This window comes from Falco naumanni, chromosome 10, assembly GCF_017639655.2.
Source record: "Falco naumanni isolate bFalNau1 chromosome 10, bFalNau1.pat, whole genome shotgun sequence".
In the NCBI taxonomy this organism is placed as follows: domain Eukaryota; kingdom Metazoa; phylum Chordata; class Aves; order Falconiformes; family Falconidae; genus Falco; species Falco naumanni.
Genome location: NC_054063.1, coordinates 31,966,679 through 31,992,630, shown reverse-complemented (window position 1 = coordinate 31,992,630; position 25,952 = coordinate 31,966,679). Strand labels below are relative to the sequence as shown.

The 25,952-nt window shown below is 51.9% G+C and overlaps 1 protein-coding gene across 3 annotated transcripts; it reads left to right on the top strand.

Annotated features, from left to right (window-relative positions):
• Positions 1-2,600: 2,600 nt before the first annotated feature.
• Positions 2,601-23,554, top strand: ADA (adenosine deaminase). 3 transcript variants are annotated; one of them, XM_040608555.1, is made up of 12 exons: positions 2,601-2,700; positions 10,318-10,379; positions 13,543-13,665; positions 13,802-13,945; positions 14,729-14,844; positions 17,126-17,250; positions 19,259-19,300; positions 19,641-19,712; positions 19,960-20,061; positions 20,822-20,889; positions 21,351-21,480; positions 22,735-23,554. In XM_040608555.1, the coding sequence occupies exons 1-12, from the start codon at positions 2,665-2,667 to the stop codon at positions 22,834-22,836; spliced, it is 1,122 nt and encodes a 373-aa protein (XP_040464489.1). In that variant the 5' UTR covers positions 2,601-2,664; the 3' UTR covers positions 22,837-23,554. The 3 variants fall into 3 exon arrangements, with proteins under 3 accessions (XP_040464489.1, XP_040464490.1, XP_040464491.1); XM_040608556.1 differs by lacking the exon at positions 19,259-19,300; XM_040608557.1 differs by lacking the exons at positions 20,822-20,889; positions 21,351-21,480; positions 22,735-23,554 and adding an exon at positions 20,215-20,810.
• The last annotated feature ends 2,398 nt before the right edge of the window (positions 23,555-25,952 follow it).

The window sequence follows — 25,952 nt, the reverse complement described above, 5'->3', positions numbered from 1 at the left end:
AAGCAAGGGTGTTGTGTGGAACAGAGGTCCCTGCCCGTGCCCCTCTGGCTTCCCAGGTAGGAAGTCATCATCAGCCATTAAATAACAGACTTGTTCCTCTTGAGCCTTCTGGCTGCAGGGAGATGTGGTCTTCTCCGTAGGAAAACATGCATTTAATACTAGCAGCACAGCAGTTATTGCAACCACCCTGGTTAAGCCAGTGGTAAAGATGGATGAAGTGGATCAAGGTCAGGTCAATTAAAATCAGCCCAAGCCTTATTTCCAAGGCTCTGCAACACAGTTGCGTGCGATGAATGCACTGTGCAGTCCTGGTGCTGACACTCCTGGAAAGAGCTGAGTTTGCAGAGCACGTGCATTTGCTAAGCAGAAAAAAAACCACCAAAAACCCCTTACTGCACCATTCCCTGTCAATGGAGCCAGTTCAGCTCCACTTGCCTCTTTCTGACCTTTGCTAACAAGTCATCTCCTGGCAGAAAACTACCCACATGTTATTTTTTACCTTGTAATTTTCTTTGATCTCAAATAAAGTCTCTAAGTGACCTATGTCCTCCCAGTGCAGATGACACATCGAGCAAGGCTCTGCCCACAAAGGAACATTAGAAAGCACCATGTACTCACACTGGGACCGTTATTGTTACAGATGCTTTGAACCAGAAGTCAGACCTCAAATATATGATGCTGTGGGACATTCTCCAGGCAAAATAGGTGTTTTTCAAGTGGCTGCTAAAAAAGACCCATGAAGTGGAGGTGAAATAGCCCACCTGAGCCAGAGCTCACTTTGCCCAGGGACAGTTTCATACCCACTTGCTAATTTGCACACTCAGGCTTTGTATTTCTGCCCAGAACCTCCATGCACAACCAGGGGAGTTTTACCCAATTTCAGCAATTGCAAAGCTTTGGGAGCTTGGAACAATGTCACCTTTTGGTGACTCCAGAAATCACAAGTTTTCGTGCAAACAACAGCTGCTGCTTATTCCCACTGGTTTCCCATCAGCCTGGGGTAGCACTGTGCCATCCCACAGGCTCCCGAAAGCTCTGAGCAGTTCCGGCACCGTCCTTGGCAGCTAAGAGTTACTTCCCCCTGCCAGTCACTAGTTTGTAAAGAATATTTTTGCCAGTTAGCTGTGGCTAATGTGCTTTTATTTTTTACAGTATGGATACAGTCAGGGCACCTCTGAAAGGTGGTACTCCATAAAAGAGAACATGTTGGTGAACTTTCTCCCCAGCCAAACCCTGCACTTTTCCCACGGGCTCCGCTGCAGTGCACGTACCCAAATGACCTTGGGATTCAAGCTGAAAAACTGCTGTTTCCTCAATGCCTACTTGGCTTTGGGGCAGAAATTCCATCACTGCTCTCATGGCAAAGCTGGGGAGGAGTGGCAAGGGATGCCAGTGGCATTTTCCTGTGGAGCAATGACTCTGTAGCATGTTCTGCACTCACTGAGCAGTGCCTAGCACCAGTTTGCAATCCCCGCTTTCAGGGCTGCTCGCTCCCCTGGGCTGTTTCATGTCACCTTGCTGGGGTGGCAGCGTGGCTGTGACTGCCCGGTGCTGGAGGAGCGCCCAGCCCTCGCCATCCCTGCGGGCAGGGCTCCGGTGTAGCTAATCCCCCGCTGCCAGCTTCCACAAACAGTGTCCCTCTGGTGTAAACACAGCTGGGGAAGAAAAGGAAACTTTGTTTCCCAACCATTTGTGGTAGCAGTCACACCTACAGCCCCAAATGCTTTCTCTGCTTATGTGCCAGAGCATGTAATAACAGTATTTTACATTAACATAGTGATTTTCATCTCCAAGGCTACCAGCAGAGCCGGCCTGAGGTTGGCCGGGGATGGCCTTGCCTGTGCAAGTGAGAACAAAACGCAGAACAAAACTGCCACAAAACCGTGGTCCTTGGCTCTGCAGTGACTTTGGAAACATCACCTGCCTGCTCAGCACCTTCCAGGCAGCTTGGATCTCACCTCACCCAGCGCTGCACCAGGACCCAAGGGAGATGCGCTCTGGGGAGTGGTTCCACCTTGCAGATTTGCCTTTAGCTAAATGGGTGCAACGTTGCGGCTGCTTCAAGACTGGAGCAGCTGAAAGCTCTGCTCCTCCAGATCGGAGAGGCTGTGCCCGGCAGGGAAGAGCAGGACTTTGCCCCACCATCCCTGGCACAGGCTGCCATGTGCATCACCTGTGGGAGAGGAAGGCAGGAGGCAGGGGAGCAGTGTGGAACATGGTCAGTAAAAATCAGAAACGACACACTGAGCCTGGGTGTGCGGGAGCTGAAAGCAGGTGTAGGATGGACCACACAAGGCCAAAAAGCCTGGGACAAGAGAAGAGTCACTGGGTAGCGACTTTGCCAGCAGGAAAGAGGGCGAGGGGTGGTCGTTCCTCAGCTGAACAATTAAGTCCTTTTTAGGTTAGAAAAGTAAAAATTGTTGTATTGGCTTAAGACTGCAACCAAAGTCGGAGCGCGCGTTCCCGCCCCGGGAACTGTTTCTTTCCTACGCTGTTACCCCCGCGTTTTCTTTTCTACGGTGTTACCGGGGGCGCGCGGGGCGGGGCTCCGGGGGCTCGGGGCGGGGCGGGGCCAGCTCTGCCCGCCGGGGCGCGCGGGGCGGGGCGGGGTCAGCGCGCGGCGCGGTGCGGTGCGGGGCGGGCAGCGGCGGCAGCAGCAGCAGCATGGAGCGGGGGCTGCGCGTCTTCGGGGACCCCAAGGTGAGGGAGCGGGGGCTGCGCGTCTTCGGGGACCCCAAGGTGAGGGAGCGGGGGCTGCGCGTCTTCGGGGACCCCAGGGTGAGGGAGCGGGGGCTGCGCGTCTTCGGGGACCCCAGGGTGAGGGAGCGGGGGCTGCGCGTCTTCGGGGACCCCAGGGTGAGGGAGCGGGGGCTGCGCGTCTTCGGGGACCCCAAGGTGAGGGAGCGGGGGCTGCGCGTCTTCGGGGACCCCAAGGTGCGGGAGCGGGGGCTGCGCGTCTTCGGGGACCCCAGGGTGAGGGAGCGGGGGCTGCGCGTCTTCGGGGACCCCAGGGTGAGGCGGCGGCGTGGCCGGGGGCGCCGGGCTGGGGACGGGACGCGGCCAGGGGCAGAGGTTGCCGTGCCCCGGAGCTGGGAGCCGCGCCGTGCCCCGGAGCTGGGAGCCGCGCCGTGCCCCGGAGCTGGGAGCCGCGCCGTGCCCCCGGGGCCGGGGACGGAGCGTGGCCCCGGGGCTGGGGAGCCGTGCCCCCGGGGCTGAGGTGCCGCGCACCGGGGCTGGGGGCCGCGCCGTGCCCCGTAGCCGAGACCCCGCACACGCAGCCGGGCCGGGAGTCGGGCTGCCCGGCGCGGGGAGCGGGGACGTGCCCGGGGAGCGGCGGCCGAGCCGTGCGGGTGAGCCCTGGGGGCCGCTCGGCGGTACCGGGCAGGGACCGCGCTGCCCGGGCCCAGGGACCCGGCAGGAGCTGCTCGGGGGTCCCGGGGGTCCCGCCGCCGCAGCGCCCGCCTGGGTCACCCTGAGCTGGGGCACGGCTGGAGGCACCAGCGCTGAAGGGTCCGGTGCCCCAGCCGTTGCCTTTCTCCTAAACCACATATCTTCTCTGGGCGTTTTTGTTTCAGGATTTGTTTTTATTGTGTTGTGGGTGGGTTTGGGGGTTTTTTTTGTGTTTTTCTTTTTTCCCCTCTTACACATTTAGTTCAGTTATTCCTCAGATACCCAAGATACCATCTTGGAGGCTGCTGCCGGGAGCGTGCTCCAGTCTTTTGTTCTTACCATGCGCTGTATAAATACATCTCAAGTGGGATTATACAGTAACATGTTTATTAATCAGATCATTAAAAAGTTGACAAGGAAGAAGATGGCTCATATGTGGTTAGCGATGAACCCGTATCCAAGGGCAGACCCTGCCCGTGCTGTGGGACAGCTCGGCTCTTCGGCTGGGCGCTGGGTGCCGGCACGTGGGGCGCAGGTTTGCTCTGCCAGGCAGCGCTGGGCTCTTGGTAGGCAGAGAGGGGCCAGGGCAGAGGGCACCAAGAAAAGTGATGTGAGGATCACAGTGGGCCTGATCTGGGAGAACCCCGGTGGTGGCAACTGTATGTGGCTTTACTGGAGAAGATGTCTCTGAAAAGCCATAAAGGTTGGGGGGATTTTGCTGCTGTTTGCATTTACTGCCACTCCCAAACCATTTATCTCTCATCTTGAGCTTACACCAGGGAGGTCTAGTGTACATGGAGAAGCCTGTGTGCACGGGTCTGATTCATGTTTTGTTCTACTGCTACGCGAGGTTTCCCTCTTGGAGAAGGTGACCCATGCAATAGCAGGCAAACCTTGATACCAAAATCCAGGGAACGGCTGACATCTGCTAATGGTTAAAGTCTTTTTAAGAGTACTTCACTTTTGGGAGATGTCATCTCATCAGCTCCACTGAGAACACAAGCTGTTGGTGCACTGTAGTGATTTTAAAATTTTGGCTGAGAGAAGCAAGTTTTTCTTTCACTTGTGCTTCTTCCTGTTTTTTCAGTGTGTGGGAGAGTGGGGTCCCAAAGAGAGAAACCTAGGAAAAACCATGCAGGGTTTGACTGCTAAGATCAGGCTTCTGTTGTCTGGTTGCCGGCAATTACGAGACTGGTTTTCCTGAGTCAGGCAGTCCCTTTCAGTCCTCTGAACCTGCTAAGTCAGGTTTGGGGGGAAAAAAAAATGGGTCTGAAGTCAGTTAATGGGCGCTATTCATTCCCCTGGACCCTCTGCTATTGGGAGCGATCAGTTTTGTGTTTTAGAGATGTTTCTGGTAACTGGAGCAGCTTCGAGCCCTGGCTGAACACTGAGGCTGGGGCTGCCTCCACGTTTTTCGGGAACTCGCAGACTCCCAGCGACCGCAGTGGGTGAACAGGGAGCTGCTGCGGCTGCTGGAGGGTGACTTTGAACCCTGCTTATCATGGCCATAAAAGAGCAGAAAAGACTGCCATTCCTTAGACGCCGACCATCAGCCTCTTCCCGGCTTCACAACCAGAGCAGAGACCACGTTCTTGCTTGCCGCTGCTCCAGCGCAGGGACTTCAGGACACACGACTCTTCTCCTGCGGCTCCTGTGTGCCTTCAGCAGTGCTGTGGGGAGCAGGATGGGAACGGGGGCTTCTGGGGTCAGGCCTGCGCCCTGCCAGCCACGGAATGCTTGTTCCCAAAACAAGCATCAGGTCGCGTTGGGCAGGTGTTCCCGCAGGCCCTCCCGGGGCATGCTGTGTGTGTCATGGCATTCCTAATCCAACCTTCCGACGTGCCCTTCGCACCTGGGAACTGGTGGAAATGGCCAGAACTGGCTGTAGCTGCGTCTGTCTTGTCAGTGGTTAGGAGAGCACCTGGTGACCAAATCTGGATGGCACCAAAGATGTCCGCTTGGCTGCAGAGTGCTGGCGGTACCCAGGGAGGTTTGGGTGGGCGTCCTGCCCTGCCCCCTATAACGCTGCAGCCCCCCCTGCTCGAGACAGAACTGCCCATCTGTGCCAAGCTGATAGTACAGGTATTTGCCTTGGGCATGAAACAAATAATAAAAATTTTAAAAGATGATCCTTATTGTGGGGAGTGCAAGTACACGAGGGTGTATCCAGGACGATGTTTTCTTTGGCTTATCCACTTTTTACACACAGCCTGACCCCTGACAGGTCAAAGCCTGGTGCTGCTGAGCATTGAGCTCAGCTGTACCTGAGGCAGTAGGTGCTCGTGTGCATACTCATTCCTTCGGTAACCTGGCGCAGGCAAGCGCTCAGATAACCTCCCTGGATCCACTTGTCAAACAAACGTGGTGACAGAAAGAGGCTGGCTTGCTGCTGCACGAAGCACAAGGACTCTGTTTATTGCTGTGAAGCGTTGCCTCGTTCCAGCCCCATGTGGGTGCGAGGTCTGTGGTGGCTCAGGGAGGGATGTGACCCTGCCACCCCCTGGGAGCTGTCTCTGCAGGAGGGGGATGCGCAGCCACCCACCTATTAACAGCACCAGGAGCCTTGTACTGAGGTCGGTGGAGGTCGAGTAGTGGGTGCCAGGAGAAGTGATACTAAAGGCCGCTCAGCACAGGAGCATCCTCCTCCTCAATCACCAAACCCACGCATCCTGTGAATGCTTGTCTAGAAAGCACAAATATTTCTTGCAATGGACCAGTGTGTCGTGTGGGTCTTGCGGTCTTCCACATTTATCTTAAAAGCCCAAGTTTTAAAGCATATGGTAGATTCGACTCTAAAATGCATTTGTGGGCGTCATCAGGTTTGAGGACAGTACTGTGCCTCTTCTACTTCACATCCCTCTTGATCCACTCTCACTTCTTGCTTCTAAATGAGCGTCTGTGGTGAGTTTGTGACAAGGCTGCTCCTGACAACGCTCTCATAAACCCACTGTTTAGGGAACACATTTCTTTCTTTTTGCAGTAACTGGCATTCATCTTATCTCTTGTTGATTTTTGCTCTCTATTAACATGTTCCTGGCACGTGTATCTAACAATTGACAAATGAGAGCTATAACTACTCTGTTTTTCAGGTATCAAGATCAATAGAGTAAACTTTAAATTACCATGTTTTAATGTGCTGATAAATAATCCTGGGCAAAGTCACTGCTAAAGGTTTCAAACTGATGCAACTTCAGCAGCTGCCTGGATTATCTATTAACAACTACTGGAAAACATCAAAATAAAAGGTGACGTGGGTGTTACTTTTACCGTGGTGTTAGGGCTGATGTTGGTCATTGTATATATTTTTAAAAAGCACTAAAACCACGTAATAAGAGAAATTCCCTCAAGTGCCTTAGCTTGGATGGTACTTTTTATGCCACGTAACAGGCAAACAGAGCAGTTAACTGCTCTGTCATGGTCCGCTGAACAAACCGTGGAGGAAGAGAGAAGTTCTGTTGGGTTGACTGTAGCTGAAAAGACTTTGAATGTTTGGTTACCTTTTAATTTCGCTAAATTGAAAATAATCAGACTCAGTCTATTAACAGAACGTACTTGTCTGCAGTTCCTCATTTTGTGTTTGAATTTATTTTTAAAGCTTGTGAAGTTCCAAAGAAAACATGCTGGTTTTCAGACAAGAAAAGTCACGCCAAAGCCCTTAAAACTTCTCCTTTTTAAATCTGAACTAACTTGCTGATATATGTGCTAATAAGTCATGTGCCGTGGTTGAGCTAAAACTTTTTTTGCATAAAAGTGGAAAGCGCTCGGTCTGCTCAGAGAGCCTTGCTGGGCATTATCTGTGCTGAGGACGCACAATTTATGGCCATTTATGTCTTTTGAACTCGTCCCTCTGGCTTTTGACAACTCTTCAGTGAAACTCTGAGATTTTATTGAGTTGTATGATGGGTTTTTGATGCACTGGCCAGCAGCCAGTGAACTGGCTCCCAGCTGCAGGGCTGCGGAGATGCAGAAGAAGGGCTGGAGAGTGGCTGCACAAGGGTGGTCCTGAGAGTCCTTGCTGCAGCTGGAGGAAGAGCAGAGCTCCTGCCCCAGGAAAACATGGGACAGCTGTGCTGCTTTCTTGTTCTTCATCAGAGCAACCGTTGCCATGTCCAAGTTAGCTGTGAGAAAGGAAGGCATGGCTGGTCCCAGAATGGTTGAAGGCTCCTCTCCAGTGCTGGTGGTGCTGTTGGGGTCCTGGACCAAGTGTTGAGATCCCTGTTTAATCTGCATGCACAGGCTTCCTCTCCAAATAAACCAGAGGGCTTGGGGTGGGAGACCACATGTTCATGGGTCTCTGTGCCGAGGAGCAGAGCCCTGGACTGCTGCATTCATCTTGTTTCTGCTTGCTCAAGCATTGTCTCCTGGAGCAAGAGTTCAGAGAAAACTCTTTTATCTTTATCTGGGTACATTCCTTGACTTATAGCAAGGTCATGTCACCCACTTGTATCTGGAAAAGTCTTGTGCTTTGTTTACCCAAAACAAACACGCAGGAAGAGAGATGAAATGTAATCTGCAGCGAGCAGCCTCGTACGGACCTGGAAACCTGCGGGGTTTGTGGGCAAGGCGCCTGGGGAGCCGAGCTGCTGGCTTGTGCCTCTGCTGATTGTGTCCTTATCTAGGGCTGGCTTTTGGTGAAGGCCCTTGCAGGCACACCTTTACTTCTCTTGAACGTCCTTTGGTAGTCTTCATAGCACAGATTAGTTCTCAGCTGCAGAAAACGCAACACCCTGCCCCTGCCCAAGCACTGATCTTGAGGAGCTCCACAACTTTTTGAGGAGAGCAGCATTGCACAAGACTTTCTTAGCACTTGGTTTAGGTCCCTCCAGACCCAAAGAAATACATGGCAGGAGAAGGAATGGCCTGTTGCTGCTGTTGGAGAGGATCCTTGCTGCTTTACAAGCATCTCGTCTGCAGTAGTGGCAGGAGGTGGCTTGCATGAACAAAGGACAGCACTGAATTTGCTTTTGCGTTCATGGAAGTGTCATGTTGGGATGTTCTTGCATGAAATGCTTGAGGAATGTTTGGAGTGAGAATATATCCAACATGAGCGAGTTTCAAGCCTGTAACTCCAGCAGAAGGTCACAAGGGCTTTTGAAAACCTCAAGGAATGGAGCTTGTGTGGTTTTGAAATGGGAATTGGAGCTCAAGAGTGGAAAACGTGCCAGGCATCCACATCTGGTGGGGCAGATCATGCCTGTAGTCTGTCATTTTATCTGCTGCTTCTCAGGACTTTTAGTTCTCATAAGCAGGACTGTGTAACTTGAGGTGGGGGGAAAGTTCAGGTTTTGCCCTCTTGAAATCTTCATCCCTGTAGATTCAGATCGTGTCTTAAGGGTAGGAGAAGTGACAGGGATATCTTTTTACAAACTGCAAGCAGCAGTGTCTGTGTGGGTAGTCATGACCCCTGGGCCAGCTGATTGCAACGGTGCAGGATCAGCAGCTTGAGCTGCCCTGAGCATTCGGTATCACACCGGTGCACGTTTCAGTGGCATCTTCATGGCCATCCTATGGAGGTGGCCTGAACAAGCACTGTCCCACCCCAGCAACGATGGCCTTTTGCAGCAGAAGTGGTCAATGAAAACCCTGGCCATGAGTCAGAAGGTGGGTGTCAGGCATCTAGGGCTGCGGGAGGAGATGGGGATGAGAGCGAGCTTGTGGGCATCGGTGCGTGCCCCAGAGATGGGCATTGCCACCCTGTGCTGGGAGCTGGGCCAGGAGTAGTGTCAGCTGCTCGTGGGTGCTTCACGGGAGAGCAAAAGGCTCTGGAGGTGGACAATTATCCATTGCTTTGCTTGTAGGCACCACTTACTCATTTTTCTTCCAGCTTCTTGTAGTTATCGTTTGATACATACCTGCCATCATAGGATTTGTGGGTTTTAATTAGTAACCCTGGGTGGTTTAGTTAGCCATGCAAATACTCGGCTCTCTTCTGAATCCTACTCAGTTCTTACTCTCGGCATCCTGCAGCAATCATCTACACAGGAAAATCTGCGCAGTGTTGTAACTAATAAGAACTTTGTGTGTTAAGTTGCTGCTCTACAGTTTCATTAAAACAATAACAAATGTATTTTGTAAGCTGTTCTGTTGCTTGAAAGAAAACAGTTCTGTAAATATAAAGATTTGGCTGAAACATTTTACAGCTAATATTTTCCTTCCCCGTTCAACTTCCAAATTACCGTTATCATGTTCCTCTTAAAAGTCCCAGCTGTCTAATGCAAAAAGCTTGTTCTTCTGGGGCTTTTCTCCAAAATCCATTGTTTCAACAATTATCAGGGAAAGAGGATTCCAGCGTGAAGAGATCTGAGTTACTGTCCCAGGTTTTAATGGGGTGTTTAAAGTGTTTTATTTTTAAACCAGCTTGTTAGCTTTATGGGGCAACTCTTGGTTTTTTATTTTTTACAGCACGTTGGACCATGGGACTAGCTCCATGTGCAGGATTAGAAAGCCTTTAAGCTCTGATAATGCCAAGTAATTAACAATATATCAGGAGCCGATTCTTGGAACTGAAGTCAAAGTTTTTGTTTGAGGACTCTTAGCAAATTAATTGATGCTTGGGTGCCTGTGAATTCCAGAAGGAGCAAGCTGGAAAGCGAAGGTTTTTGGGGTTTGTTTTTTTTCACTCTTCCCAAACTCTAAACCATGCAAGCTAAATAAGGGTGGGGCAGTTCCTGAAAATTACGAGAAACAGAATAGATTTCTAAAGATCCATTAATTGTGTGAGCTGAAGCAGCAACAAGCAAATATTTAGACGATATGTAGGTGCTGAAAAATAAACTTTATGATGATAGTATTTTAAAAATATTCTTGTGCTTCCTCTTTGTCCCTGTGTTGGCTGCATTTATACCCATGTTACACCAGCTGCTTATCTCTAAACTTTTGCTGCGGGTCTCAGAGTACGTCACTGATTTCCTCGTTATCTTATTGCAGGTAGAGCTTCACGTCCACCTGGATGGAGCCATTAGACCAGAAACAATCTTGCACTTCGGCAGGTGAGTTGTGGGGGGAGGAAAGCTCTGCCAGCTGCAGTTCAAAGGCATCCTCTCCTCTACTTGTCCAGCTCCTGACAGAAGAGCTTGTGCTGGCAGGCGCTTTCCCCTGTGTGTGCTGGTCTCATCTCTGCACAGATGGGTCCTCTGGCTGCACGATGCAAGAGCACTGGGCGCATCCCAACTGCGCTGGTAGCAGGAATGAGAGCGCGGTGGGCATCGGTCCTGTGAGCCGGGCAGGCTAAGAGGAGCCACTGTGAGAAAAGTACAGAAGATGTCTCATGAACAGAGCTGTCTGCCTTTGAAGCGTACCCAGGAAGCAGCAGACTCCGTCTATTCTTGTTTCTTTTTGCACATTCCTAATTGCAAAAGCGAGTAAAATGAAAGCAGGCTGGGAGCATCGTCTCAGTGGTGGTGCTGTGCCGCAGCCTTGGGAGGCAAAACCTGCTTGGGTGCTGCTGTGTGCCTTTGAACCCCCAACTGAGCCAGCACTCGGGGAGGCACGCTTGTGTGATGGTGACCCAGGAAAGCGCTTGGCAGTGACTTGAAGAGAGGTTGTTTCCTTGACAGAGCCCACGTGCATCTTCTTGCCTCCGTGTAGCTTGTGTGGGAAGCACCAGGGTGAATAATTAACTGGTGGGAGGACCTGGCTCTGTGGTTGTAAGCAGAATGAACTTAAGACTTCTTCTGTATGTCACTATTCAAAAAGCTAATGGAGACCAACAGGTACCCTCAGATTGAGAAAGCAACAAGCTTAAAAGTTTTAGGAAGCAGCTCTTAGGCACGACTCCAGTACTATGGGGAGGACAGCAGTGAGGAGGAGGAGGATGGGAAGTGGTTCTGGCATCTCATGAGCCCAGCGGACTCCAGGGCAGTGCAATCCTAGGGGAAAGTATTCCTTCTAAAGTAGCTTTTTCTGCAGCAAGTGGCCGTACGTTTTGCAGTGCGGTCAGAGCAAGGAGGGTGGATCAGAGATGTCCATCTCATTCGTTGCAGGACATTGGCACGGTGAGCGGAGTCAGGGTTCCTGCTGGCTCTGCCCTTGCCGATGGTGGGCTGCAGGGCTGGAACACGAGTCCTGATGGACAGAAGAGCCAGTGCTGATTCTCTGGGGCTCTGCTGGGTCCCTCCGCCAGCAAAGGAAAAACACCGGTCTAGTCCCCAGGAGGGCTGTAGGAGCCCTGAAGTCCAGGAGGCACCGGCCATCTGAGGATCCTGTGCTTCAATCTTGCTTAGGGCAGAAACCTTTGTTGCCCGAGTGTGTGCCGAGTTGCCTCTTATTTTTAAACAGCCCTGGCATCCCCTGCAGCTGCCAGCCCTCGGGTGGAGCAAGGCTGTGCTATTCATGGGCTCTAAAACTAGCGGTCACACAAATATAAAAGCAATGGGGCAGTGCAGGAGTCTGTAGGGAACTGCTTTAATAACCTCACCCTGGACACAAGAAGCTGCTTGTGGTCTATTTTTGAAGGTAAAGACCTGGAAATAAATTTGCCAGGTGGTGCCTGACCATATGCAAATAACCCGAAGCTGCTGGGATGCACAAGCCCCCTTGGGCAGTGGCTGAGCTCGGCTTTTTTGAGAAATTTTGGCTCCAATTCTGTCAAGTCTGGGTCAGGCTTTGCATCCCCTCTACCTTGCTATAGGGTTTAGAACCATGGCAGACCCTCGTGGGCTGGGGTGTCCCCAGGAGAGGTGCCCTCTCTGCGGTGGGACGGTGTGCGTGGCTCTGCCGGTGGCTGGAGGTAGCTCTGGGCAGGATGTTGAGGTGCCCGTGGGCACGAGCACATTCCCCTGGGGCAACTTTGCTCTGGGAAGGCTCCTGGCTACCAGGAGGGTTGGATGGGGTAGCAGCAGCTCTCGAAGCCGTGCTGGCAAGCTCTGACTCCAGTATCTGCACTGTGGGTCGTCCCAAAGCACTGTCGCTGCTGGCTGTACAGAGGCAATCCTTTGGGAAGCACAGGAAAGAGACCGGGGAGACAGCTCTGCTATAGGAAACTTTCCCTGGGCAGGTGGAGGAAGACCTGGGCTTGTTCTCGGAGCCGGAGACCGATGTGTCAGTGCCACGGAAAGGGCAAAGCAGGGAGGAAAACCGATGCCTTGGCAGCGATGCATGTCCTCAGTTGAGTGCCAGCAACTTAATCTGTGCAGACTGCATGTGAAGGCTGAGCGTGGGGCTGGTTTCCTTCCTGCCCGAGCGGGGAGCGAGCGATGTGTCCCCTGCCCCGGAGTGGGGTCCTTTGGGCTGCTTCCCGGCGGGTTGCTCATCCGGATGGCTGCTGGCATCGGGACGCTAGGGCTGGCTGTGGTGGTTTGTCTCTATTTGCAGAGAGATCCATCGCTCAGCTGTAATCCACTATGGCAGGAAAGAGGATTAAAAACAAATATCTAGTTGTTATTCCTAATTTAGGTTGGCATGTGCAGGGTAACAGGGTGTGGGGTGGGGGTGGCAAAGTCTGCCCAGGGAGCATGCAGCATTCTTGGGGGGCAGCCTCACCAAGCCCAGCTGTCACCCCAGAAGGGACCCCAGGTGCTCCAAGCAAAAATGGTATCTTCCCTCTTGGAAGCATTGAGGTCAACTTTGCCCTCTTCATCCCTTTGGTGAGAGCAGTTGTTGGGATTGTCTTTTGCTCCTGCGAGGGAGTTGTCCCCATCAGAGAAGGTGCCACCGCAGTGCTGGGCTTGGGAACCGGCTTGCTCGCAGGAGCTGCCAGCGTTAGACCCACAAGCCACAGTGCTTGTGTGTGTGTCATCCTGGGCCTGGGAGTGTCTCCACAATTTTTCAAGCCTTTGAGCCTGTGTAAGTGGAAATCAGCTTTTCTAAAGAATTTTGGCAATTCTGAGACTACGGCTAGGAGGTGCCAAGAAATAATCCAAAGACCCTTTAGATGAACTCCTTGTTAAGCTTAGAATGTACTCTGGCTGTGTTCCTGCTGGGTCACTCTGGGCTTGTATTTTGATTTATTTATGCTTTGCCTGTATTTTGGATTGCTTGCCTTCCTGCTGAGATACAGGGCTGCATCTGTGAGGGGATTTTGGAAGGACCACGTGTGCCATCTTTTCTGTGAAGAAATGGAGGTTAATGCTGCCAGCTAGGTTTGCTGTATGGAATGGAACCATGAAAAATTCAGTAGCCTTCCCTGTCGGTAATATGTGGCTTCATTTCCAGGAAAAGAGGGGTTCCTCTCCCTGGCAGCACTGTTGATGACCTCCTGAACCATGTCAGCTGCAGAATACCAATGACACTTACCCAATTTTTAGGAAAGTTTAATCACTACATGCCTGCCATTGCGTAAGTACCCTGCTTTGTGCTGCTTCCCCTTCAACCCTTGGCAGGGCCCACTGGCTGATGCTGCTCAGCCTTGGAGCTCACCTTGCCTGTCCCCCGTGTGCCCTGGGGGTGATGTGTCCCTCTGCCGTCCCTACAGGGGTGACCGTGAGGCAGTGAGGAGGATCGCCTACGAGCTGGTGGAAACGAAAGCAAAAGAAGGAGTCATCTACGTGGAGGTCCGGTACAGCCCTCACCTCCTGGCCAACTGCTGCGTGGATCCCATCCCCTGGGGCCAAAGCGAGTGAGTGACCCTGCCGTGCCAGGGGGCTGGTGGGTGGCCAGCCAGCGTGTGTTCAGCCTGGCGTAACCAAACCTTCTCTCTCCTCCAGCGCAGCCAGCGCCAGCACGCTTCCGCTTCTCTTCCCCATCGTTAGGATTTTTCATCTTATACTATCTCTGTGTGGTGCCGTGTCCTAACATCCCTTGCTTTGGGCATGTAATTCTGCATGTGCAGAGCAGCTGTGCTTAAACTTCTGGCTGAAGCCGCTCTTGGTGTGAGGGGAGGCGGTGTTTGGATATGGATTGCCTGCATGCAAAATGTGAATTTGAGCTGGTGGAGACAGAGGGCAGTACTGGAGAGGGCTGGCGGTCTGGTCCCTTCTTTGCATGTCATCCCCTCTGTGATGTGTGCCTCTGATTAAAGCAGTTCTGGGCTCTGTGACCCCTTGCAAATTGTGCTGTTGAGCCCCCATGCTTGCCCCTGCCCAGCAAGCACTTGTGTGCCCTGATGAGATGCTTTGGCAGGATCAGCATCCAGATCCCTTAGGCTTTTCTAGATCTTGCTATCATCTTTGCATGCTTTTGTGCCTGACATCTGGTAAGTGTGGGCATGGCATGGGTGCAAAAGGTGCTCTTCAGCTCTGGGCAGTCTCGTTGGGCATCTCTGGATGTTAAGGCGAGCGGGACCCCGGGCAGCCTGGGTTTTGCATGGCGTGTCCTGTAGGGATGCTGGCTGGACCTGCGACCCCTGCCTGCCTCCCTGGTGGGTGCCCAGCCTCTCGCTGACCGCTTTTCTTCCCTGCAGGGGAGACCTCACTCCAGATGAAGTCGTTAACCTCGTAAATCAGGGACTACAGGATGGAGAAAGGGATTTCCGCATCAAAGCCAGGTCTATTCTATGCTGCATGCGCCATATGCCAAGTAATGTATTGCAGCTGCCCTGCTGCTCTGCTCCCCTTCCCTGACGCGTGGCGGTGGGTGACATCCCCTGGGTTCAGGTCCCCACAGAAATGCGGGGAAAGCCCCGGTCCCATGGCCCTGGGTCTGATGGGTTCTGAGGAGTAGTTTTTTCTTGGTGGGCGTCCTCTGCTCCCTTCACTATGGGGAAGGGATCTGCTAGATGTGAGAGTGGGGGCCTGTAGGCACAGCCAGTATTGGAAAGGGAGACAAAATGGGCTTTTCTGTCCTCTCCCGGGAGCGATGTGGTTTCTGCTCTTACCTCGCTCCCTGCCCCAAGGCTGGAGCTCTCCTTGGGCCAGCTGAAGCCACTGCCACAGTGAGCAGTTGTGTCTGCCATGACCGTCTGGTGGGTCCGGGAGCAAACGGTCACGGGAGAAGGACCAGGCATGAGACCTCGCACTGCCCCTGCTCATGGTCATGCTGCTACAGCAGCGTAGTCCTTCATCAGCCTGGATCATGGGTCAGCCAGAGAATCCACTGGCTGCGGTCTCTGCTAGTTTAAGTTGAAAACACAAGTAAAATATACTTAAGTCGCATATATAAAATATTTTTTTATAAAATCGGCAGCTCTGAACTTCGTCGGTAACAGATGCTGTGACCCAGGATAGGAAGAAAACCCAATTTGCAGTGTTCCGTTGGGCTGCCGAGTTCTGTGAACATCTTCCTCTAGGGAAAGATGCAGTCAGAACAAAGTTGTATGATGGTAGCTGTTCTGTGTGAAGACTTTGTTGTAAACATCTTCATATCTCACAACAGGTTTATGTAGGCTTAGTAGGCTAGGTGGTGGAAAGATTTTTGCTAACGACTACACGGTTAATTTGTGTCTAGAACTGTGAAAAATGATATTCTTGGAAACTGGATGATTTGAGAGTGTTTGTTTTCTTGCTTATACAATCAACCCCAAACAGTATTTGAAAACTTGAACCTTACATTTCTGGTTTCTAGGAAGAAAACTTTTTTCTTTGTAGAAACTGGAAAGCTGTAAGGCAATATCGCACTTGTCTGCAGTTGCAGTTGTGCCGGTACACAAGTGGTACAGGCAGAAGGTGGCGGGAGCATCTGAAGACATGTGCAGCGTGTGCTTGCACAGCCGGGGGCATTTGCAAACGATGGAGTTGGCACTCTCATGCCTGTGTCCCAGGGCACCAGCTCTTACCCAGAGCCAGTGACGTGCTCGATACGAGAGTCTTTAGCACTGCATTCAGGTTGTGTTGCACAGTGAGGAGCCACCCTGTGATTTGTGAACTGCTGAGAGAAAGGCAGAGGTGCCAGCCAGAACTACCTCATATTAAACTTGTTAATATAATAATGGCTCTAACCCAGTGAGCTGGAAACTGATGAAAAATGAAGGTGAAATTACACATGTTTTATTGTACGTTTATATGATTTTGGGATTGTACGTACACAGCAGGTGCCTGTTAATTATTAACGCTACTGTTTATCTCTGTTTCTTGGCCTTTTTGCTAAGGGAAAGTGCTATGTGAGCTGGTAGGTGTGTGTCCTTTCTCAGAGGTTATCTATCCTGAGCAGAGATAGCTCTGAAGTAGTTGTTGGCCCTTTGTGACTTTCTTTCTCACTGATGCCAAAAAGACAAAACTTCACAATGTTAAAGGTCAGCCTTCCCGGAGGCTGACCAGCTCCTTCCCACCAGGAGTAGCATCTATTGTCCTGCCTGGGGGAGTCGGGGGTGCTGTGCAACAGGGCAGGGCTGTCATACAGGGCTCGGCAGACATCCCTCCCAGCCCAAACTCCTCCATAATGCAACACCTCCGATGGGCTGGTTCTTCCTTGCCCAGCCTGTCATGGGGTGAATGCTCAGGAGCAAGTTGAGGAATTTCTCCCATGCACCGTGTTACAGCACCTGGGTTGTGCAGTTCAGCTTACCTTGGTCCAACTGCCACAATCACCACCGCGTTTGGAGATTTTTGTTGTTGGGGTTTTTTTCCCCCTGCTCAAAATGAGCAAAAAATCATGATGAGAGCAGTTTTATAGCTGGTAAATGCATTTGATTTGCCTTTCATTGACGATGGACTAATCAGTTGACAGCTCATATTTGCCCGAAGATGCCAGACCTTTGTTTGTTAGTTTTCTTTTTGAGTGTCAAATTTTAGGAAAGACCAAAGAAAATAGCTTTAGCCTCCTATTTATAACTAGGCTATAGGACCAGGATTTGTTTAGAAAAATGCTGAAGGTGTGACCTTCACAAATGCTTTCTGCTCAACCCTGGTGCTGTCTCTTCCAGGCTGGTCCCCGGAGGTGGTAGAGCTCTGCAAGAAGTATCGAAACAACTCTGTGGTGGCCATCGACCTGGCTGGAGATGAGTCCGTGAAGATGGAGAATTCCTCTGAGCATAGGAAGGCTTACGAGGTTTGTTCAATAAGCTGCTTAAAAGAAATTGTAAGAAAAACCATATATTGAGGGGACATGCAGCACGCTATTCTGACTGCAAACAGCTGGTACAGCTTAAATGCGCTGCAGTTATTAAAAACAGTCAGTTGAACAGCAGAAGTATTTGTTTATATTTTCTAAATAATTAATGGCAGGCATCATTGCTTACACATGGCCTTAGAGCTGGAGCTTGGCACGCTACCTGGTAGCACAGGGTGCAATGGGAGTGACATGGAGCCCGTGTCCCCCTGGCAGCACCCCGGGGTCTGCTGCTGCGGCTTGGCAAAACCACCCCCGAGGGTGGAAGAGACTGGCCTTTCCAGTCTGGCAGAAATCCTTAGAAGAGGAGCAGCTGCCGGTTTGAAGTGCTTTTATCTGATCATTTCAAATGCAAACGCTGGAATGGCTTCAGGAGCCTGATCCGAGACTCTCCCTAGACCTCAGTGCTTTGCAGTGCTCGAAGGGGAAGCCTCGTGCCTCGCTCCTCGTTGATGGGAGTTTGGGGTTGGTGGTCCCCTGCATCAGCGGCAGAGGAGCTTGTGCAGCAGCAGCACTGCTGGAAAGGACGGTGGTTTGCAGGCAGCGCTCAGGTCTGAAGCAGCACAGGGTTTTCTCAGGGTCTTTGTCCCTGTCAGCGGGAGCCGGTGCAAGGTCCGCCTGCACTGCTGTGCTGGGTGAACTGAGTGGTTCTAAACTGAGATGCAGGCACAGGGTTTCATTAAGAGGCAGGGAAGTATGCCTCATCCCGCCCTGGTGTGGCACTGTACCCAGGTCCAGACTCCTCCATCTGAAGGATGCGTCTTGTCTGTGCTGGGGGTTCACTCAGGCTCTGAGATGCTGAAGCATCTGTCAACCCCTCATGGCCTGTGTGGCAGGGAAGTACATCCCCATAAATATTGCTGCTGTGCTCCGTGGGGGACATAATGCACCAGGGAAGCTGGAGAGACTTGTCATGTCCCTCAAGCAGGCATGTTCTGCCTGGGAGCTCTCGGGGCTGCTGGAGGGGAAAGAGCAGATAACAATGAAAACTCGACTGGTTGCTGGCTGTGGAGGAGCACCGGGAAGGATAGAGCCAAGCATCCTAGGACCACTGTGTCCAAAGAAACAGGGATCATTGGAGGAGAAGCCAAGGGAATTGCCATGTGTCCTTGGACAAATGGTTTGAAAAAGTGATTAAAGCATTTCTGGGAAGGTATACCCATGGATGGACGTTAGACACAAGCTCCCTCCTGGATGGAGAGGCTCAGACTTCAGCAGCCAGGAGGGTTAGTGGGGAAGGGTCCTTGTGCATCTGCTTTTCCTGACCCCTCTGCTCCTGTTGTGATAGTTAGGGATGCCCGTCTTCAGAGTGGGGGGTGAGAGTTTCTGCTTTCTTTCATCCTCTGTAGAAGCAAGTGGAAAATCTCTGTGCTGGTGTGAATCTGTCTCTCTTCTTGGTCTGGTACTTTAGCCCAAAGGAATTTTTTATTTTAAAAAGTGTCAACAATTAGCTGTTTGGGAAAAAACAGCACTGACTTAAATGTAGGGAGCAGAGTGCCTTTCAGGTTGATGCACACAAGGCTCCTCTGAAGACATCCTAGGTAGAGCCTGGCCTGATTTACACTGGGGTTCTGTGCGCAGCACATGAGGAGCTGAAAATTTAAGTAACTGAAAAAAGACCTGAGTGAAAAGGTCTGAAGGAGTGCCCAGGGAGCACGTCTGCTGCAAGACGGGGTTTGCAGCCTGCCTGCCGCTGCCGGCTGGGTGGCCCTTCTCCAGCAAGGCAGGAGCCAGGCTTCCCCCAAGGCTGTATGGCTTCCCAAAGCCCAGGTAGTGGCCATCCTGGCAAGGGATTTCTTGGGATGGCCACGGAGAGCATCTCAAACTGCTCCCAAAGCTGCACCCGTAGGGTGGTCCCGGCTGGGCTGCCTCTGTCCCCAGTGCTCGGTGTCTGAGCGTTGCTTCATCTCTGCCCTGGGGGCTTTTAAGTTCTCCCATTTGGCTGCAGCCAGCCAGAAGAGCAGGAGTTTCAGACAGGAGCTGCTGCAAGGTTTGTGGGGAAGGGCAGGGGGGTGGAGGAGGGAGAGCTTAGAGCTTCTTGCTGTCTAGAGGAGACAGCGGTGAGCTCAGCCGGTATTTAAAGACCCTGAGGAGTCCGGCTGGGCTGCAGGGGAAGGTAACCAGGCTTTCTAAGTTTCTGTGTCTGGCATTCCCGAGCTCTTCTCCTAGCCTGTGCTGCAGCAGAGAGCATGCGCCTCTCATGGTGCAGGGCTCGTGATTTGGGGGCTCTTTGCACAGAGCGTTGTGCCCCCAAGAGTGGTGCCAGCCCAGGGGTTTGCTGACCATGCTGCAGGCGATGGGAAAGGACCGCGTCCTCCCTTGTTTTGCAGGAAGCTGAAAGATGTGGGATTCATCGTACTGTCCATGCTGGGGAAGCCGGCCCGCCTGCCATCATCAAGGAGGTACGGGGAGCTCCTGGCTGGGGCTGGGAGACTGGCAGGGGTGGGAAATGCCCCTGCACTGGGGAGAGAGGGACCCATGTCCTCTGTCCTCATGGAGCAGAGCGAACATCGGGGATGCAGGCAGAGATCTGGCCCCGATGGCTCCGAGAAGGACCTCCCCAGAGCTGGCTCGGTGGGGCAGGGCTCTGGGCAGGCAGGAGCCCAGCTGGTGCTCGGAGGCTGTGCGTGGTTTTCCTGTGCTCTCTAGGCAGTTTATCTCCTGAAGGCTGAGCGCATTGGCCATGGCTACCGTGTCCTGGAGGACCCTGAGCTCTACAAGGAGCTTTTGGGAGCAAAGATGCATTTTGAGGTAAGGATGCATGGTGTGGGTGTGACAGCCAGGTAGCCGCTGTCTGAGTGCAAAATCAGCCCTCGTTTGTGCTGTGCTACAGCCAGGGACACGACCTGACATGTGCGTGCTTTAGTATCAACACACGTGTGTTGATGTTGCCGTTGAATCCAGATGCCCAAAGATCTGCAGCAGAAATGGTGGAGACACCTGACTGTTTGCTGGGATCTTTGCTACACGGAGCACTGGTGCACACAGCACCTTGCAGGAGGTGTGTAGCAGAAACAAACAGATCCTGGTCTGGCTAAGGATAAATTTTAGAGGGTTTATTCACTAATTTGTATACCTCAAGCCTCCTACCACAAATCAGGCTGCTGTACCAGAGCCTGTCTGGTTAGAGGGTGGAAGTGACTGGGAGTTACTGTGCATGGGCAGATTTCCTTGGCTTTTCCGCAGGATGGGTGTATCCAACTAATATATGGAATATTTATGTATGTACTTAACGCCAGTGGTTTCTTAACTGTGGTCAGCACATGGCTGGTGGCTGGCTGGCCACGGGAAACATCCCGGGGGCTCGTGCTGCTGCCACATGGGCTGTGGGCTCTTCACATCTGTGTCCTGGGATGTGCACTGGTCCATTGGAGTAGCACCGAGGGGCAGCTGTGAACAAAGCTCTAAACCTGTATCTGGCTTTACCAGCATGCTTAGCTATCTGTGTACACAGCTGGGGTTCAGATCTGTGTGGTTGATTCTCATTTTCGTGTTTAACATCCCCAAACAGGTCTGCCCTTTGTCCAGTTATTTCACTGGAGCATGTCTTCCAGACTTCGGGAAACACCCAGTAGCACAGTAAGACTTCTCAATTATGTTCAATCTTAAATAACCGCAATTTGGGTTGATTATAGCTGCTTTATTGCTTTACAAATCTAACGTACATTAACCGCTTAGGACAATGTAGTGCATCCTCACCCTTTGGCTCCGAGGGTCCCCGTGCAGCTGGAGGGGGTCCCTTGGGGAGGCTGTGGGGTGTGAGATGCTGCATGCTGGCTGCTAGCCCTGGTTTGTGGGTGAGAGCTGAGGTTGCTGAACCTCTAGGTACAAGATGCCCTGCTCTTTGCTGCACTGCAGCAGCGGATCAGTGCAGAGCGCTGGCGAGACAAGCCAAGCCCTGTGTTTATGCACAGCAACACAAGCTGCAGGGACAGCTGTGAGGTCTTGGCTTTTACTGCATTTTACCCTGAGAAGTGCACGACCAGTGCTGCATCCCAGTGTCTTGCCCACCACGCCGGTTCAACCCAAGTTTCTTGCAGATTTAGGAAGGATCGTGCTAACTATTCTATAAACACGGATGACCCCCTCATCTTTAACTCCAATATTGACAAGGATTATAGCATAGTGAAGGACTACATGGGCTTCACTGAAGAGGATTTCAAGAGAGTGGTAAGTCGACTTTGGCTGGATGCTTTGCTGATGTCCCGGTGCAGCCCAGGACAACCTGCTGGTTTTCTTTATAAGCTGAAGAGTTTTTAATGGAAGTCAGAAAATCTCGCGCTGGCTTTGTAAGCAGGAGGCTGGGGGGGGGGATGCTGGGAGTGCTGTGGGGAGCAGGGGGATGTGAGTGCAGGGTGGGCTCTGCAGGGGCTGCATCATTTGGGCTGACTGCTTTGGGCTTAATGGGGAGCAGGTCAGGGTGTAAATTGTCCACTGACGTCCTTGCAGCAGGTCACAGCAGTAAGGAAGGTAGGTGACTGGGGGTTTTTTTGTTGGTTTTTTTTTCTTCTGGATTTAGAATTGCAGGTAGGTTATTTCAAGGCCTGGCCCAGAACTTAGCAAGATTCAGCAGGTACGAAAATGCAGATTTTGCATAACATCAGCGTGCAAAAACTGAGTTGGAGACAAAGTGACTGCTGGCTTCCATTTGGCACACACAGTCATTTATGTGTCTTTGATTACATCCTTGATTTTCTAATTATTCACCCAGGACAGAAAGACGGGATAGCTGTTAGGAGGTTGACTGGGTACCAAGCAAACCTGTCCTTGTTTGCATTTAGAGTCATGTTCCACACTTTCACCTACATGTCTCCAAGGATACTTGCTTGGATTGGGAAGTGCAGGATGCATCAGTCCTGCTCTCAGCTCTGGCTGGAGGAACAAATCCCTTTCTCCTAAAGACATCACCCTCTCTGGGTCTGGAAGGAGCAACGAGGACAGCTCTGGGATCCTGGACCCAGCTGTCCTGCTGCCAGCTGTCCTCTTCTGGCAAAACCAGGTTGTTCCCGTGTAATAGAAGAGAAGTCCCTGCAGAAGGCGGCCGAACAGGTTAAATCGCACAGCCAGGCTGTGTCCCAGCGGCATGTCCCTGTGTCCTGTCAGGCTGCCACCACCTCTGTGCCAGGAGGGGCCCTTGTCCAAAGGGCAGCTGGGAGCATAGGAGCGGGTCTGCAGTGCGTATCCTAAAAACTTTAAAGTGTTTAGAGACCTTTGCTTTGTGCCTGCCTCATTCCTCTTGGGACTGTTGTGAGTGATGGGCTAGAGCCCTGTGAAACAAGGCCCTGGAGATGAATCTTGGAGGGGGAACGCTACACCCTCCCTCACCTGTTGCTGCTCAGGGCGAGATGCTGGGCTGCGTACAACCATGTGTCTGTGTCTGGTGTGTCATAATGTCTCTCTTGTGTCCCTCCTCTGCCTCCCCAGAACATCAACGCAGCTCAGTCCAGCTTCTTACCCGAGAAGGAAAAGCAGGAGCTGCTGAACACGCTGTATGAAGCCTATGGGATGGTCCCCAACGCATCGTGACCCATCCCTGTGAGCCAGCATGGAGCGGTGGCCCTTCTTCATGTGTGCTTGACTCCTCTGTGCTAGTGGGAGCACCAGGAGATGTGCCCAGAGTTGGTCTCTATTACTGGCAGCCCTGTGTTAACCCTCACAAGTGCTCAGCAGAATCAGCTATCACATATACCTACCTATACCCTCCCAAACTCCCCCAAATGGATATCCAGCTTCCTATCTTGCTGTTCTGCCAGCAGATGGAACCTGCCTCCTAGACTGACTCCCTTCACCCTTTGCCAGTGTTTCTGTACCACAAATGTGGACAGAAGAACCTCCCCTGCATTTTTTTCCCCCTCTTCCCTTGCTTTATCTGTCCTGCCTCACTGCCTAGCCGTCGTCTGCAGTGCAGAAATAACCACCTTTAACTGTGACTGTAGCCTGGGTGACTTCACCTTTCTAGGAAAAAGGTGTGTCAGTGCTGAGAGGGAGTGAGCAGGCACTCCAGAAACAGGGTTTAGGAAGTTGGAACATATTTTTACCATTTTGGGCCAAAATCTGCCTTCTGGGACTTTTCCCAGTTCTGTACTTATCCCGAAGAATTCCTGTGAACTGCAGTTTGCTCTTCCTCTAGCTTTGTTTAGGACTTGGAAAAAACATGATCAATCGACTGTTTTAACTACTCTGCCCTCCTCCTGACTTGATGTAATCTTTAGGCGCTATTAAAACTGAATGAGTAAATTAATAAGCTGGGGCCCAATGTCACATGTTCACTCTGGTCCCATCTGAATTGCTTCTCTCACTCAACCACGGTGCTGGCTGGAAGTCAGATCTTCAGTTTGGTGGAGAATTTATACAGAAGTATTCACCATAAGCCATTATGGTGTATTTTTACTTAATACACAATAGAGCTGTGCAGCCAGAGAAGAGACCATCATTTTCTTACATGAGTGTGTGCTGTGCTTTAGCATCCTAGGTGTCTGCCAAGGTGCTTACTCCAAAGATACTGTACCAAAAAGTTGCCTTTGACAAGGGGCCGTGGTCACACACTCACAGTGTGTGAGACTGGTCCAGTCTCAGCCAGCAGCGACTGCGTGCTGGGAGTATTTCCATCCTTTCTGGGCTTCCATATTTGTCTTCTGAGTAAAATACTCATCTCTGAAGTATGTGGTGCATATATATACACACAGATATATATATATAGCTAGATAGATGGATATGAGAGAGTGAATTTCTTACTTTTATAAAACAAATGATAAAGCATCATCTTTAAGATCATGATTGCAGTAAGAACCAGGCTTTTTTGGGTAATTTTTTCTCCAAAAATTGTTTCTGAAGAAGAGTTGCTTGTTTGGATTCTGGGCAGTTGATTGTTAATCCTGTTTAATAAAATAACAGATTTATATTAAAAGAGAAATCCTCCTGCCTTTCTGTTCAAGGGTGACTGTTAGGAGCTGTGGTCTGTGGTACACAAGGTGAGCCATCGTACCCCTGCTAGAGCACAGGGTTAATCGGTCGGGGTGATGGGGGCTGTGGCAGCTCGATTCCTGACTTCTGCCAGCTCGGAGCACTTTGACAGCCACAGGGAAAGTTTCCCTGCTCCCTTGCTAGACAGGCAAGTTGGATTTATGGAAGCAGGTTGTTCCAACCTCACGTGTCCTTCTCCCTTCGGTAAGCAAAGGGGTGCATATCACTGCTAGAAGCAGTGTTGCCGTCGCTGCGTCCTCTCGCTTTTTCTGGCACGTATCAAGAACAGTTTATGGGGTGTTTTTTTTTTTCCCCCTGTTTCCCGAGTTGTGCACGGTGCGTTGATGCTAAGGGCCAGAAGTGGTGCAGCCTGGGCTGCCGGGCTGTTGGACTGCACTGTCAGCTCGGGCAGAGAGTGTTTGCTGAAAGACTTTCTGATCGTTTAGTGCTGGGTTAGAGTTTCAGGAAGTCTGGCAGGCCCCTATATTCAACCGAAACGAAGGGCTGGGAGCACACATGTGCTCAGCAGCTTTTGCACGTCAGAATGTCGCTGGATTAAGCCAGAGCCCTTGGTCTTTCAGCACAGTCAGCAGCGGCAGCTGAGCTGGCTCTTTCACTTGCAGGGGGAACCTGATGCCTCTTGCCTGTCCTCTGAAGGTAGCTGGCCAACAGGTCCCCCTAATCATCTGCCTAAATATATTTCTGGAACAGATATTTTCTGACCAGGGAGAGCTAAGATTAGCCCACATTTGGCTGCTGGAGGTCTTGCATGGTGCACAGTCCCTCTGCACCCGCCTTTCAGCTTTCTCTGGATGTGTCAGCGTGAGCCAAAAATACTGTTCAGTGGCAGTGAGGAGAGCTGGAAACGGGGCTTAAAGACCCAACTGTGTGGTCAGCCAAGCCCAGCAGCTACCTGCTGTTTTGCCCCTGGGAATGGGAAAAGGAGCAGGCTCTTGGCTGCTGGCCGGGCAGAGCTGCAATAGCATCCAGGCATCTCCAGCAGCCGAGCTGGTTTGCAGCTGCCAAAGCAGCAGATGCAGCCGCTACCTGGCTGCCAAACCCTTGTTCCTTGTGGGGACTGGAGCCTCAGACATCTCTGTGCTGGTCCCACAGCCATCGCTTCTCAGAGGCCCGCAGACAATTCTCCCTGTCTGGCAGCTGCTTCTCTGCTTATTTACGGCCTTGTTTTCTCTGATAAATTTCAAACTCGTAACATTCAGTTCTTCCCTAGGCTGCCAGGGTGATGCTCGTCCTTGTGTCACCAGTGGAGAGTTTCTCAGGCCAGCTCTGCCTTGTCCCCGCGCCGGCCAGCGGTCCCAGCCAGGCTGTGGCTGCTTCCCACAGCTGTACCGGCAATGTCCTCGTAGCTCTGTGCTGCACAGGGGAGACACCTTTTCCCACCGGCACCTCCCGAGTCCCGAGCCAGCCTTGTGCCTGACTTCAGGGGCAGTATTGAGGGGAGCAGTGCTCCCACGGGTGGGTGAAACACCTGTGGGACAAGTGCTGCCTGGCAGCAAACCTAGGAAAGTGGGGCAGACTTCTAGCATTTTCCGTGCCCAGCTACATCTGCTTCCACCCAGATGCTGCAAACCTGCAGGTTTTCGCAGACAGAAGGGACTCTTGTAACACACTCTCGTGTCCACCTGCTAGGGGAAGCCGGTGGAACAACCCCCAGCTCA

What these genes read in the sequence shown, in the direction of transcription:
- ADA (XM_040608555.1), top strand. Translation starts at nt 2,665, where the DNA reads ATGGAGCGGGGGCTGCGCGTCTTCGGGGACCCCAAG. An exon ending in AGCATAGGAAGGCTTACGAG is followed by an intron (nt 17,251 to 19,258) that starts GTTTGTTCAATA and finishes ATTTGGCTGCAG; the next exon opens with CCAGCCAGAAGAGCAGGAGT. An exon ending in CAGACAGGAGCTGCTGCAAG is followed by an intron (nt 19,301 to 19,640) that starts GTTTGTGGGGAA and finishes CTTGTTTTGCAG; the next exon opens with GAAGCTGAAAGATGTGGGAT.